At 39.5% G+C, this 14,317-nt stretch overlaps 1 protein-coding gene across 1 annotated transcript in view; it reads left to right on the forward strand.

Moving 5' to 3' along the window:
- Positions 1-14,317, forward strand: part of ZSWIM5 (zinc finger SWIM-type containing 5) — a 192,072-nt gene that overhangs the window by 162,329 nt on the left and 15,426 nt on the right. The window contains exons 9-11 of the mRNA XM_004371805.1: positions 183-443; positions 1,298-1,433; positions 2,290-2,447. Of these exons, the coding sequence (XP_004371862.1) occupies positions 183-443; positions 1,298-1,433; positions 2,290-2,447 (555 nt within the window). The remainder of the gene's footprint in view (positions 1-182; positions 444-1,297; positions 1,434-2,289; positions 2,448-14,317) is intronic.

The raw sequence follows: 14,317 nt of genomic DNA on the forward strand, positions 1-14,317 counted from the left end.
AGCTAATAATCTTTGTAGCTCTGTAAAACCTTTTTCTCAGTATATTTTCCTTACTGCTCTGGGGTTCTGACTCAGCTTCCCTGTGATAGCTGTTAACCAAGCTGTATCCCAAAGAGAGGGTGAGAGGGGCAGAAGAACCCACTGGGCCTGAACTCAGCAACCTGGCACCCTGTTGCCCTCAGATATGAGTGAAAGCAGAACCCCTGTGTACCAGCATGTACCTGTAGCTGCAGGCTGCCCAAACAGCAGTGAGTCCTACCTGTCGTTGGCTCTCGAAGTTGCTCTGATGGGAATGGGTCAACAGAGGGTGATGCCTGAAGGCCTCTATGCACAGGACAAGGTGTGCCATAATGAGGAGCAACTCCTGAGTCGACTCCAGGAGCTGCAACTGGACGATGAGCTAGTGCAAACACTGCGGAAACAGTGCATCTTACTGCTGGAAGGTAAGTGGAGAGAAACTGTTGTCACAGTGTCTTTCGCCTGTGACCCTGAACTCCCATTTAATAGAGCACAGTTACAGGAACATTTATGGCCTTGAAATGTAGTGAAAATTCCCATGGCTAGCAGATGCATAAGAGATCCCGAGGCTCAGTTCTGGACAGAGCTGGAGAAGGATGTAGAGCATAATTCTAACTCACAAACAAAAGATCAGATTTACTGGCCTAAAGGAGACTGGAGAAACCCCGAGAGTGTGGCCCCCAGACACCCTTTTAGCTCAGTGGTGAAGTTACCTCCGAGGTTCACTGTTCAGCCTGGGAGTGGACAGCCCCGTAAAACCAAATGAGACTAACGAGGTACAGCAGTGCAGGGACAAGGGCCAGAAGGCAGAAGGGGACAAGGAAGCTCGTGATAGGGAACCCAAGGTTAAGTAAGGATATTGTTGATGTGTTGTGAGATTGTTAACCATTGTCATACAGCAACATTTGTAGTAACTCTTAAATGAGAAACTATTTTGTTCTGTAAGCCTTCATCTTAAGTGAGAATAACAGCACAATTCGAAGAGCGTAGTCAATGTCACTGAACTGTGCATGTAGAAATTTTTGAAATGGTGTATCTTTGGCTATGTGTATTTTCACCAAAAAAAAAAAAGGTTGAGAAGTTAGAGGGTTGGTATGTTGTGGGGTTGTTAACCAATGTCATAAAACAACATGTGTACTTCTGTTTCATGAGAAACTGTTCTGTAAGCCTTCACCTGAAGTACAATTAAAAAAAAAAAAAGAGATCCCGAGGCTCAAGTCCAGGCTGGTGAATGGAAGTATGCAGATAGATAACTGGCTAGCTTGTCTTTTTTCTGCAGGAGGTCCCTTCAGCGGTCTGGGAGAAGTCATCCACCGAGAGAGCGTGCCCATGCATACCTTTGCCAAGTATTTGTTCTCAGCTCTGCTGCCTCATGATCCAGACCTGTCCTATAAATTAGCCTTACGTGCTATGAGGTGGGTGGCCCTTCCCCAGCCCCATTGCCTCCACTAAAGCAGACGTCTCCAATGCTCTTTTTCTTAGTTTATCTCACTTTCTTATCTCTTCTTGTCTATTCTTTTGGACCTGGCACTAAGCCTGCCCTAAAATAGCTCAGACTTTTTCATATGATCTAGGATTCTTAATCTGGGATGCCTTGCTGGTGACCCACTTGGCTGTCTCGCTGTACCCTTGGTGGATTACCTGGGAAAGCCCCTGAGGCATTAATAGATATGAAGCACCCAAGACCTGAATCTCTTGTTCTGGGGCCACTTAGATAGCCTTAAAAGGTTTTGAGACTTTCCAGAGCTCAACTGAGTCTTGATTCCCAAGCACAGGTCCCCTGAGTCATCTGATGGATGTAGTGATAGGTCTGAGTATACCAAGACTTGAGAACAATGAGCTGTGGTCATCTTGTTTCCAAACTGGAATAAAATCCTTGGTTCAGACAGGTGGACCTCTGGGATGCAGCAAACCATGCAGAAGAAGAATTTTAGTTAGACCATAAGGCTGAGAGAACTTCTCAGCTCAAACAGAAAAAGACTGCTGAGGATTCCTAGACATTTATTTCTTATACTTTTAAAAATAACCTTGTGGCTCTTGAACTGCCTTTCAAATCCATTTGCAGTGGGGACTGGTCACTCCACTTGAGTTCTGCAAGTGTCCAGGCACTCACCTCACACAGAGTACTGTACTCTAGGTTTTAAAATCTTCAAAACTCTTGGTTAACCCTTTCCTGCCCAGATTCTCCCCAGCAAAGAACAGGCTTCTCTAAGGTTGTTCAGAACGGCGAGGATCTAGATGGTGGCTGATGACTCTTCTTGGGTCTTCTAGGTTACCAGTTCTAGAAAATTCAGCTTCTGCAGGCGACACTTCCCACCCGCACCATATGGTGTCTGTGGTACCTAGCCGTTACCCTCGCTGGTTCACCCTTGGACATTTGGAATCACAGCAGTGTGAACTGGCCTCCACCATGCTGACTGCTGCCAAAGGTGAGCATAGATGGATCTAGGCTCCAGCACTCCCACTGTGCCTGTCCAGCCCTGTTCTGTCAAAGGCTTAGCCTGCAGTCTCCTGAAGATGAGAAGCTCTTCAGCCCCCCTTGATAACCAGGAGTAATACCCATTTTCATCGAGTCGATTCTGACTCATAGCGACCCTATAGGACAGAGTAGAACTGCCCCATAAGGTTTCCAAGGAGCAGCTGGTGGATCTGAACTGCCAGCCTTTTGGTTAGCGGCCCTAGCTCTTAGCCACTGAGCCACCAGGGCGTGGAATAATAAGGGTCCTCATTTTGAATACTGCCATTAGAAAGAGTACCTAGGGGTGAGAAGACCTGGGCCCAAGTCAAAGTTCTGCCCTACTAATTGTATGGCCCTGAGTACGTGGAATGAAATGATCTTTAAGGTAACTCCCAGATCTAGCCCTCCATATGATAAAGGCACTTCGTCTTTCCAAGACTCAGGTTCAAAACCTATAAAGTGGGGATCATTGTCAATGACCTATCAGCCTCTTAGGGCCATTGGAAGATTCAATGAAGTGATGACTAAGATAGAGCTAGAAAACTCTTTACAGGTAAGAGAGTTTGTGATTTTTCCAGGAACCCTGACCAAAAGACAAGCAGCCCAGAGTGGCTCTAGGGCCTTTAAACTCATGTGTTCCCAGTCAGCTATGCACGTTTCACCACAAAGAGAAGTGAAATTAAGCCCCTGCCTGAGGAGCTACAGTAAGATACTAGCTACCATGGACTCTGAGCATCTTTCAGGTACCAGTAAACTACATGGATTTTTTGGAACATCTTTTTTTTTCTTTTTTTTAATTAAAAATGACCTTTTGTTGTATCTTTTTGTTACCAAAAAAATGCAAGTTCATTGTAGAAAAGTAAAAGATACAGATAAATCAGTATAATAAAAAACCAATACAAAAATTGATCAGTTCACAGAAAAGGAGATATAAATGACTTTTAAACAATTAAAATGCTCAGCCTCGCTTGAGAAATACAATACAAATTAAAATTACTCCATGGTAACATTTTTCACCGATCTTATTGGCAAAAATCAATAAATTCATAATAGGCATCCATGTGTGGAGTGGGGAGTGGTGGCAGCAGTGGCTGGCATAAGGCATTGGATTCCAAGCAGGATAAAGGAGGATGACTGCATGGGAAGGGGAGGGACAGTGACAGTGACCCAGCACGGGGTGTCAGAGCACAAGGGGTTGAGGGCATCTTCACAGCCTGACAAGGAGTGACAGAGCCCAAGCAGGATGAGGAGGACACCCGTTGGGGGAGCAGTGGTGACAGTGACCCAGTGAGCATGTCAGAACCCAAAGAAGGTAAGGAGGGCATTTGCACAATTGTAGCAGCGGCAATGGTAAGGTGATTACATATCATAAATATATTAATAATAAAGAGGGTTAGATTTTTCTTGGTCAGAAAAGGTAGTTATGCAAACAGAGAAAACTAGAATGAATCCTGCAATGTTGGGTCGGAATTCGAGACATTTGTACAAACTCACAGTTTTTAATATATATAAAAATAAATATAGAAATAAATTTAGATATGGAAGTGTGTATAAATGTGTGTATATGTATGTATATGTGTTTTTGTGTGCATGTGTTGGGGAGGGGGTATACCCACACACATGTATATATTCCCTAGTTCTATTCACTGAGAGGTCCTAAGAGCAGCAATTTCCCAATAGCATGAGCACATCATTTAGGAACCAGTGTTGCTTAGAGAAATGGATAATTTCAGGGCTGGGGCAAGAAAGATACAAGATGAATCTGGAATATCTTGTGCCAGAAAGTAAGGACAGGCTTAAAGAAAGATGAGGACATATCAAAATGGACTTAAAAGCCACCTTGGAGGGGCTACCACTGGCCAAATCTAGGACAATTTGAGCATTAAAATAAATAAAGGTGACTTCTGCTTCACACCTGTTAAACTTGTTGCTGCCATTTCTAACTCACAGCAACTCAGTAGGACAGAGTAGAACTGCTCCATAGGGTTTCCAAGGCTGTAAATCTTTACAGAAGCAGACCGTCACGTTTTTCTTCTCTGGAGCACTTGGTGGGTTCGAACAGCTTACCCTTCGATTAGCAGCCAAGTGCTTAACCACTGCACCACCAGGGCTCCTTTCACACCTGTTGGAATGCCTAAAATCCAGAACACTTACAACACCAAATGCTGGCGAGGATGTGGAACTCTCATTCATTGCTGGTGGAAATACAAAATGGTACAGCCACTTTGGAAGACAGTATGGCAGCTTCTGACAAACCTAAATATAAGATTACTATTCAGTGCAGCAATCACTCTGCTAGATATTTACCCAAGTGAGATGAAAACATGTTGTTGTTGTTAGAAGCCATTAAGTCGGTCCGACTCATAGCGACCCTACGTACAACAGAACGAAACACTGCCTGGTCCTGTGCCATCCTCACGATCATTGTTATGCTTGAGCCCATTATTGCAACCACTGTGTCAGTCCGTCTTGTTGAGGGTCTTCCTCTTTTTTGCTGGCCCTCTACTCTACCAAGCATGATGTCTTTCTCCAGGGACTAATCCCTCCTGATAGGTCCACATAAAAACCTGCACATGAATGTTTATAACAGCATTATTCATAGTTGTCAAAAATTGAAAGCAAGTAAAATGCCCTGCAATAGATAAATGGATAAACAAACTGTGGTACATCCATACAATGGACTATTATTAAGTGGTAATAATAAATGAAATCTCATACCATGAAAAGACATGGAGGAACTGTAAGTGCATACTGCTAAGTGAAAGAAGCCAGTCTGAAAAAGCTATATACTGTATGATTCCAACTATATGTCATTATAGAAAAGGCAAAACTATAGAGACAGTGAAAAGATCAGTGGTTGCCAGGGAATCAGGAGGAGGGAGGGATGAATAGGTGGAGCACAGGGTATTTTCAGGACAGTGAAACTATTCTGTGTGATACTGTAATGGTAGACAGGTGACATTAAGCATTTGTCAAGACCCATAGGACTCTACAACACAAAGAATGAACCCTAATGTAAACTGTGGATTTTAGTTAATAATTATCTACCAATATTGGATCATCAGTTGTAACAAATGTACCACAGGAATGCAGGATCTGAATTGGAAATGCAATGTGCAGGGAAAAGGGATAAATGGGAAAACTCTGTACTTTCTGCACAGTTTTTCTGTAAACCTAAAACTACTCTAAATAATATACTAAAAAAAAGAATTACCAATATTGGGAGTGAAAGAGGTGACATCATTACAAATTCTAAAAGACATTAAAATAATAAGGGAATATTGTGAACAACTTTTTGCCAATAAACTCAACAACATAAATGAAATGGACTAATTCCTTGAAAGACACAAACTACAAAAACTCGCTCATGAATAAATAGAAATGAATAGCCTATATCTATTAAATTGAATTTGTAGTTAAAAACCTTTCTACAAAGAAAAAACCAGGTCTAGATGGCATTGGTAAATTCTACCAAACATTTGAGAAACATATAATAAAAATTGTATAGAAACTCTTCCAAAATATTGAAGAGGAGAAAATATTTCCCAGCTCAATCTATGTATGAGTCCAGCATTACCCTGATACCAAAATCAGACAAAAGTCATTATAAGAAAAAATAACTAAAGACTTACTCCTTCATGAGCATAGATGCAGAAATTCTTAAATTTTAGCAAGTAGAATTCAACAATAAATAAAAAAGGATAATATATCATGACTAAGTTGAGTTTATCCCAGGAATGTAAGGTTGGTTTAACATTAGAAGATCAAGCACTATAATTTGCCCTATTACCATATTTTCAAGCAAATAACGCACACCTTCTACGTTTGTTTTCCAACCACTCCCTACCCCCGCGAGGTATTTTGTAAGCCCATTATGCTAATTTTTTACAGCAACATGTAAGAAAAAGTGTAATAGCGGCACTTGTGGAACTACCTCGCAGGGGGAGGGAGCAGTTTGCAAACAAACATAGAAGACGCACATTATTAGCATAAACATACAGTAATAGACTAAAAAAGAAAACACATATGATCATCTTAATAATACAGAAAAGGCACGTGACAAAATCCAGCATTCATTCCTAATGAAAATAATAAAAAAAACTGTAGCAAACTAGGGGCAGAAGGGAACTTCCTTAATATTATAAAGGACATCTGTGCTATATATGGAGCCCTGATGGCGCAGTGGTTAAGAGAACAGCTACTAACCAAAAAGGTGGGCAGTGCAAATCCACCAGCCACTCCTTGGAAATCCCGTGGGACAGTTCTATTCTGTCCTATAGGGTCGCTATAAGTCAGAATCAACTCGACGGCAAGGGGTTTGGGTTTGGGTGATGCTATATTTATAGCTACCTTTATACTTAATGGTGAAAGATTGAATGTTTTCTCCCTAAGATCAGGAACAAGGCAAGGATGTTTGCTTTCACCACTTCTGTTCAACATCACACTGGCAGTTCTAGCCAGCGTAATAAGACAAGAAAAAGAAATAAAAGATATCCAGGTTAGAAAGGAAGACGTAAAACTATCTTTATTCACTGATGACATGATTGTCTATGTAAAAAATCTTACGGAATCTACAAAAAGCTGCTAGAATTACTAATGAGTTTAGTAAGGTTACAAGATACAAGATCAATATAAAAAAATCAGTGGTATTCATATGGAAATGTAAAGGACCTAGAATAGCCAAAAACAGCTTGGAAAAAAAAGAATAAAGTTGGAGGATTAACACTACCTGATTTTAAGACTTATTATAAAGCTATCAGTTAACGCACTTGGCTACTAACTAAAAGGTTGACAGTTTGAGTTCACCCAGAGGCACCTTGGAAGAAATGCCTGGCAATCTACTTCCAAAACAACCATTGAAAACCCTATGGAGCACAGTTCTACTCTAACACATATGGGGTCTGTATGACTCAGAATCGACTCGATGGCAACTGTTTTTTTTTTTTTTTATTGTTGTAGTTTAAGTGAAAGTTTACAATTCAAGTTAGTCTCTCATACAAAAATTTATACATACATTGTTATGTGACCCTAATTGCTCTCCCCATACTATGACAGCACACTTCTCCTTTCCACCCCTGATTTCCTGTGTCTGTTCAACCAGCTCCTAACCCTTTCTGCCTTCTCATCTCACCCCCAGACAGAAGGTGCCCATTTAGTCTTGTGTATTTACTTGAGCTAAGAAGCACACTCTTCACGAGTATCATTTTTGGGTTTTTTTTTTTTTTTTAGTAAAGCTATAGTAGTCAATACAGTGTTATTAGTGTAAAGATAGACAGATCAGTGGAAAAGAATAGAGTCTCAAAATAGACCCAAACGTGTGGTTGATTTATTTTCGATAAAGGTGCAACATCAATTCAGCTGGTGCATTATATTAAAAAATTAACTTATGATAGATTGTGGACCTAAATAAAAAACCTAGAACTATTAAACTTCCAGTGCAGAACATAGGACAAAATCACTTTTACTTTGAGTTAGGCAAAGATTTCTTACAACATTAAAAGCAAAATCCATAAAAGAAAGATAAATTGGACTGTGTCAAAATCAAGAATTTCTGCTCCGTGGAAGTCACTATTGAGAATGAAAAGACAGGCCACAGACTGGGAAAAATATTTGCAAATCGAATATCTCGTAAAGGACTTGTATCCAGAATATATAAAGAACTCTCAAACTCAATAATAAAGAACAAACAACTCAATTTTTAAAATGGGTAAAGATCACACAGATATTTCAGCAAAGAAAGCATTCCAATGGAAAATAAGCTCATAAAAAGATGCTCAATATTGGTCCTTAGGAAAATACAAATTAAAAACACAATGAGAGAAAAAACAACAAGGAAACAATGACCTTAGCAAGGGTTGGCAAGGATATGGAACAGCTGGAACTCTCATACACCACTGGTGGGAATGTAACTGGCACAACCACTTCGGGAAACCAATTGGCAGTTTCTTAAAAAGTTAAACAGACATCCACCATATGATCCAGCCATTTCACTTTTAGGTACTGCCCAAAAGAAATGAAAGCATGTATCTGTACAAGGACTTCAATATGAGTGTTCATAAAAGCTTTATTTTTAATAACCAAAAACTGGAAACAATCCAGATGTTCATCAACAGGTGAATGGATAAACAAATTGTGATGTAATCATGAAATGGAGTACTTCTCAGCAATAAAAAGGAATGAACTATTGATATACACTACAACATGGATGAATCTCAGAATAATTATGCTAAGTGAAAGGAGTCCCTGGGTAGTACAATCGGTTAAGTATTCAACTACTAACTGGAAAGTTGGTGCTTCAAACCCACTCAGAGGCACCTTAGAAGAAAGGCCTGGCAATATGCTTCTGAAAGGTCACAACCTTGAAAATCCTATGGAGTGCAGTTCTACTCTGTACACGTGGGGTCACCCTGTGTCAGAATCAACTCGGTGGCAACTGGTTTGTTGGGTTTTCTTTTTAAGTGAAAGAAAGCATACCAAAGGAACCTTTACAGAAGCAGACCGCCACATCTTTCTCCTGGGGAGCAGATGGTAGGTTTGAACTGCCAACCTTTAGGTTAGCAGCCAAGCACTTAACCACTGCGCCACCAGGGCTCCTTATGGAAAAGCAGTACATATTGTATAATTCCATTATGTAAAATTCTAGAAAATTCAAACTAATCTATAGTGATAGAAGATCACTGGTTTCCTGAGAATAGAAGCTGGGGCAGGCTAAGGTGGAAGGGAAGGAGAGATTACAAAGGGTGACAAGGGAAGAAGGGTAATGGATATGTTCATTATCTTGGTTGTGGTAATGATTTCTTGGATGTATACATATGTCAAACTTATTCAGTTGTACACTTTAAATATGTGCCAATTATTATATGTCAGTTACACCTCAATAAAGCTATAAATAAATACATAGATAAATAATGAAATTATATCCCATTGAATAAAATAGGTATCCATGAGTTTTACACTGACATAACTAAAATGAGTAGAGTGGAATGCCAACTGATGAATATGGAAGGAAAGATGAAGTGAGAATATACCATTTGGTAATCATATAGTAATACTTAATTTAGTCAAGAAACGTCAGTGGATACTAATGGTAGGTGAACATTGATAAGAAACAGGATATTTACATAGTCTCAAAGTACCTCTCTGCAAAATATTCTAGATCGTAAAGGAAAAACCTGTAACTTTACAGTAGATAAACCTGGTATATATCACTTTAATCAAGTGATCACAGTTAATATTATTAACGAATCAAGTCAAATATCATATATTACCTGACTGGATGCAACAAGAACTCAGTATCATTTCTGTGATATTACAGCCAAAAATGTAAACCTAAATCTAATCACAAGGAAACATCAGAGAAACCCAAATTGAAGGACGTACTACAAAATAACTGGTCTGTAATCCACGAAAGTGTCAAGATCATGAATGTTAAGGAAAAACTGAGGAATTTTTCCAAATCGAAGAAGACTAAAGAGACATGACAAATTAAATACAACACATGATCTTGTATAAAGTCCTTTTGCTATAAAGGACATTATTGAGACAACTGGTGAACTTGAATGGGGTCTGTGGTGGTTGTTGCTATTGTTAGGTGCCACTGAGTTGGTTCTGACAAAACAGAATGAAATGTTGCCTGGTACTGTGCCATCCTCATAGTCATGCTGTGCTTGAGCCCATTGTTGCAGCCACTGGGTCAGTCCATTTTGTTGAATGTCTTCCTCGCTTTCACTGATCCTTTATCAAGCATGATGTCCTCCAGAGATTGTTCTCCCCGATAACATATCCAAAGGAAGCAAGATGAAGTCCCACCATCCTCACTTCTAAGAAACATTCTGGCTGTACTTCCTCTAAGACATGTTTGTTTGTTTTTCTGGCCAAAAAAAAAACCAAACCTGTTGGCACTGAATCGATTCTGACTCATAGCGACCCTATAGGGCAAAGCAGAACTGCTCCATAGGGTTTCCAAGGAGTGCCTGGTGGATTCGAACTGCTGACCTTTATGGTTAGCAGCTGAACTCTTAACCACTACACCACCAGGGTCCATGGTATATTCAGTATTCTTCGCCAGCACCATAATTCAAAGGCATCAGTTCTTTTTCAGTCTTCCTTATTCGAATGTCCAGCTTTCGCATGCATATGAGGCAATTGAAAATACCATGGCTTGAGTTAGGTGCAGCTTAGTCAGAGTGACACACCGGGGTCTGTGGTAGATGACAGTAATATATCAAGGTTAATTTCCTGGTTTTGATGGTTATGTTTCGAGCATGTAGAAGAATGACCTTGTTTGTAGGAAATACACAATACAGCATTCAGGGGTGATGGGGCATCAAGTCAGTTACTTTCAAATGATTCAGAGAGAAGAAAACTCTTTACTATTCTTGAAACTTTTCTGTATATTTGAAATTATTTCAAAATGAAAGCAAAAATTGATAACATTGTGTTGGCAAATGTGTGAAGAAACTAGCACTCTTTTACATTGCTGGTAGGAGTCTAGATTGGTAATCCCTTGCGGAGGGCAGTTTGGCAGTATGTATCAGAATTACAAATGCACATATTCTTTAACTCAGCAAGTTCACTTCCAGTATTTTATCTTACAGATATGTGTGTAAATGAGAAACAATGTCTGTATAAGGTCATTCACTCCAACACTGTTTATAATTGGAAAACATTGGAAACAATCTAAAAATCTCCATCATTAGGAGACTGATTAAATACATTACTTTAGATCCAAAATATCTTATATGCAATTCCAAAATCTGAAAACATTTTTGAAAACCAACATTTTTTCCATAAATTTGACAGCAAAACCTTACCTCAGCTGACATGAGGCATTAGGTGTTACGCAACACTCTTACCAGTCATAGACACCTCTGCTATTCACCAATATTTTGCTGCTTTTTTTTGTTTTTGTTGGTTTTTTTGTTGTTGTTTTGTGACTTTGAGTTTAATTGCCTGTAAAAACTTTAAATTCTTACCCCCTGGGTAAGAAGAGGAAAAGGAAGCATTTGTCATTATCAATAGCACAGAAGATAGACTTATTGTGGAAGCTTGATCAAGGTGTGTCTATGAGGCATCTTACTAAAGAATGTGATGTGGTCTCATAACATGGATGAATCTGGAAGGCATTATGCTGAGTGAAATTAGTCACAAAAGGACAAATATTGTATGAGACCACTATTATAAGAACTCAAGAAGTGGTATAAACACAGAAGAAAACATTCTTTGATGGTTACAAAGGTGGGGAGGGAGGGAGAGGGATATTCACTAACTAGATAGTAGACAAGAATTATCTTGAAGGGATGGACAGCACATACTACAGGGGAAGTCAGCATAACTGGACCAAACCAAAGCTAAGAAGTTTCCTGAATACAACCAAACACTTCAAGGGACAGAGTAGCAGGGACGGGGGACTGGGGACCATGCTTTCAGGGGACTCTAGGTCAATTGGCATAATAAAGTTTATTAAGAAAATGTTCTGCATCCCACTTTGGTGAGTAGTGTCTGGGGTCTTAAAAGCTAGTAAAGCGGCCATCTAAGATGCATCAATTGATCCCAACCCACCTGGAGCAAAGGAGAACGAAGAACACCAAAAGACACAAGGAAAATATTAGCCCAAGAGACAGAAGGGGCCACATGACCCAGAGACTCCATCAGCCTAAGACCAGAAGAACTAGATGGTGCCTAGCTACTACCAGTGAACACATCAGAGTCCCTGACAGAGCAGGAGAAAAGTGGGGTGCAAAACTCAAAGTCTAGTAAAAAGACCAGACTTAATGGTCTGACTGAGACTGAAGGGACCCTGGAAGACATGGCACCCAGACTCTCCTTTAGCCCAAAACCGAAAACATTCCCGAAGCCAACTCTTCAGACAAAGATTAGACTGGACTATGGGACATAAATTGATACTCATGAAGAGAGTGCTTCTTAAGTACATACATGAGACGAACTGGGTAGCTCCTGTCTGGAGGCAAGATGAGAAGGCAAAAAGGGACAGGAGCTGGTTGAATAGACACAGGAAATCTGGGGTGGAAAAGAGGAGTGTGCTGTCACATTATAGGGAGAGCAGCTAGGGTCACATAGCAATGTGTGTATAAAGTTTTGTATGAGAAACTGACTTGAACTATAAACTTTCACTTAAAGCACAATAAAAATAAAATGTGGGAATTAATACCATCTATGACTTGAAGGAGCCCTGGTGGCACAGTGGTTAAGCACTTGGCTGCTAACCAGAAGGTTGGTGGTTTGGACCCTCTACCTGCTCCACGAGAGAAAGACGTGGCAGCCTGTTTCCATAAAGATTACAGCTTTGAAAACCCTATAGAGCAGTTCTACTCTCTCCTGTAGGGTGGCTATGAGTCGGAACCAACTCAGCAGCAATGGGTTTGGTTTCAGGGTTTATTATTTGAAGAAAGAGAAAGACAAAGTGTTGAAGTTTTACAGGGACATTAATGACTAGAACTAATGAAGAATAGAATGTTTTGAGAGGGCAAAAAATGAAGATGTTGAGCATGACCATGATTGAATTGATTCAACAATGAAGTGTGAATATGCCATTGCTGATTTGTTCGTTGTGAAACAAGCTAGAATATGCCATGAAGGGCTAAACATTAAAGATCAGTATAGAATATTCTGAAGATTGGCTGCAGAAATTTAGGGATCATCAAGTTATAAAATATATGAAAATCTATGATGAAAAAGTTTCTGCTGATTATGAAGTAGATGAAAATTATATTGACAGATTTGCTAAGATAACTTTTAATGAGAACCTTAGCCCCAAACATATGTACAGTGCGGATGCACCAGCTGTGTTCTGTCCCGTGTTCTTAAAAACAAAAACAAACAACTAAATAAACCTATAAAAAAAGAAGAGATTGAAAAGTAATTTAAAAACTCCCAACAAAAAAAAAGCCCTGGCCCTGATGGTTTCGCTGGAGAATTCTACCAAACTTTAAGAGAAAACACCGCTACTACTGAAGGTATTTCAGAGCATATAAAAGGATGGAATATTCCCAAACCCATTCTATGAAGCCAGCATAACCCTGATACCAAAACCAGGTAAAGACACACACAAAAAGAAAATTATAGACCAGTATCCCTCATGAACATAGACACAAAAATCCTCAACAAAATTCTAGCCAATAAAATTCAACAACATATCAAAAAAATAATTCACCATGATCAAGTGAGATTTATACCTATGCAGGAATGGTTCAACATTAGAAAAACTATCAATGTAATCCATCACATAAATAAAACAAAATACAAGAACTAGATGATCTTATCAATTGATGCAGAAAAGGCATTTGACAAAGTCCAACACCCATTCATGATTTAAAAAAAAACTCAGCGAAATAGGAGTAGAAGGGAAATTCCTCAACATAATAAAGGGCATTAATACAAAGCCAACAGCCAACATCATCCTAAATGGAAAGAGCCTGAAAGCATTCCCCTTGAGAACAGGAACCAGACTAGGATGCCCTTTATCACCACTCTTATTCAACATTGTGCTGGAGGTCTTAGCCAGAGCAGTTAGGCTAGGAAAAGAAATAAAGGGCATCCAGATTGATAAGGAAGAAGTCCAAGTATCTCTGTTTGCAGATGATATGATCTTATACACAGAAAACCCCAAAGAATCTACAAGAAAACTACTGGAACTAATAGAAGATTTCAGCACGGTATCAAGATACAAGATATACATACAAATATCACTTGGATTCCTCTACTCCAACAAAGAGAACTTCGAAGAGGAAATCACCAAATCAATACCATTTACAATAGCCCCCAAGAAGATAAAATACTTAGGAATAAATCTAACCAGAGACATTAAAGATCTATACAATG

The sequence above is a fragment of the Trichechus manatus genome, unplaced genomic scaffold (genome assembly GCF_000243295.1).
Source record: "Trichechus manatus latirostris isolate Lorelei unplaced genomic scaffold, TriManLat1.0 scaffold00015, whole genome shotgun sequence".
Lineage (NCBI taxonomy): Eukaryota > Metazoa > Chordata > Mammalia > Sirenia > Trichechidae > Trichechus > Trichechus manatus.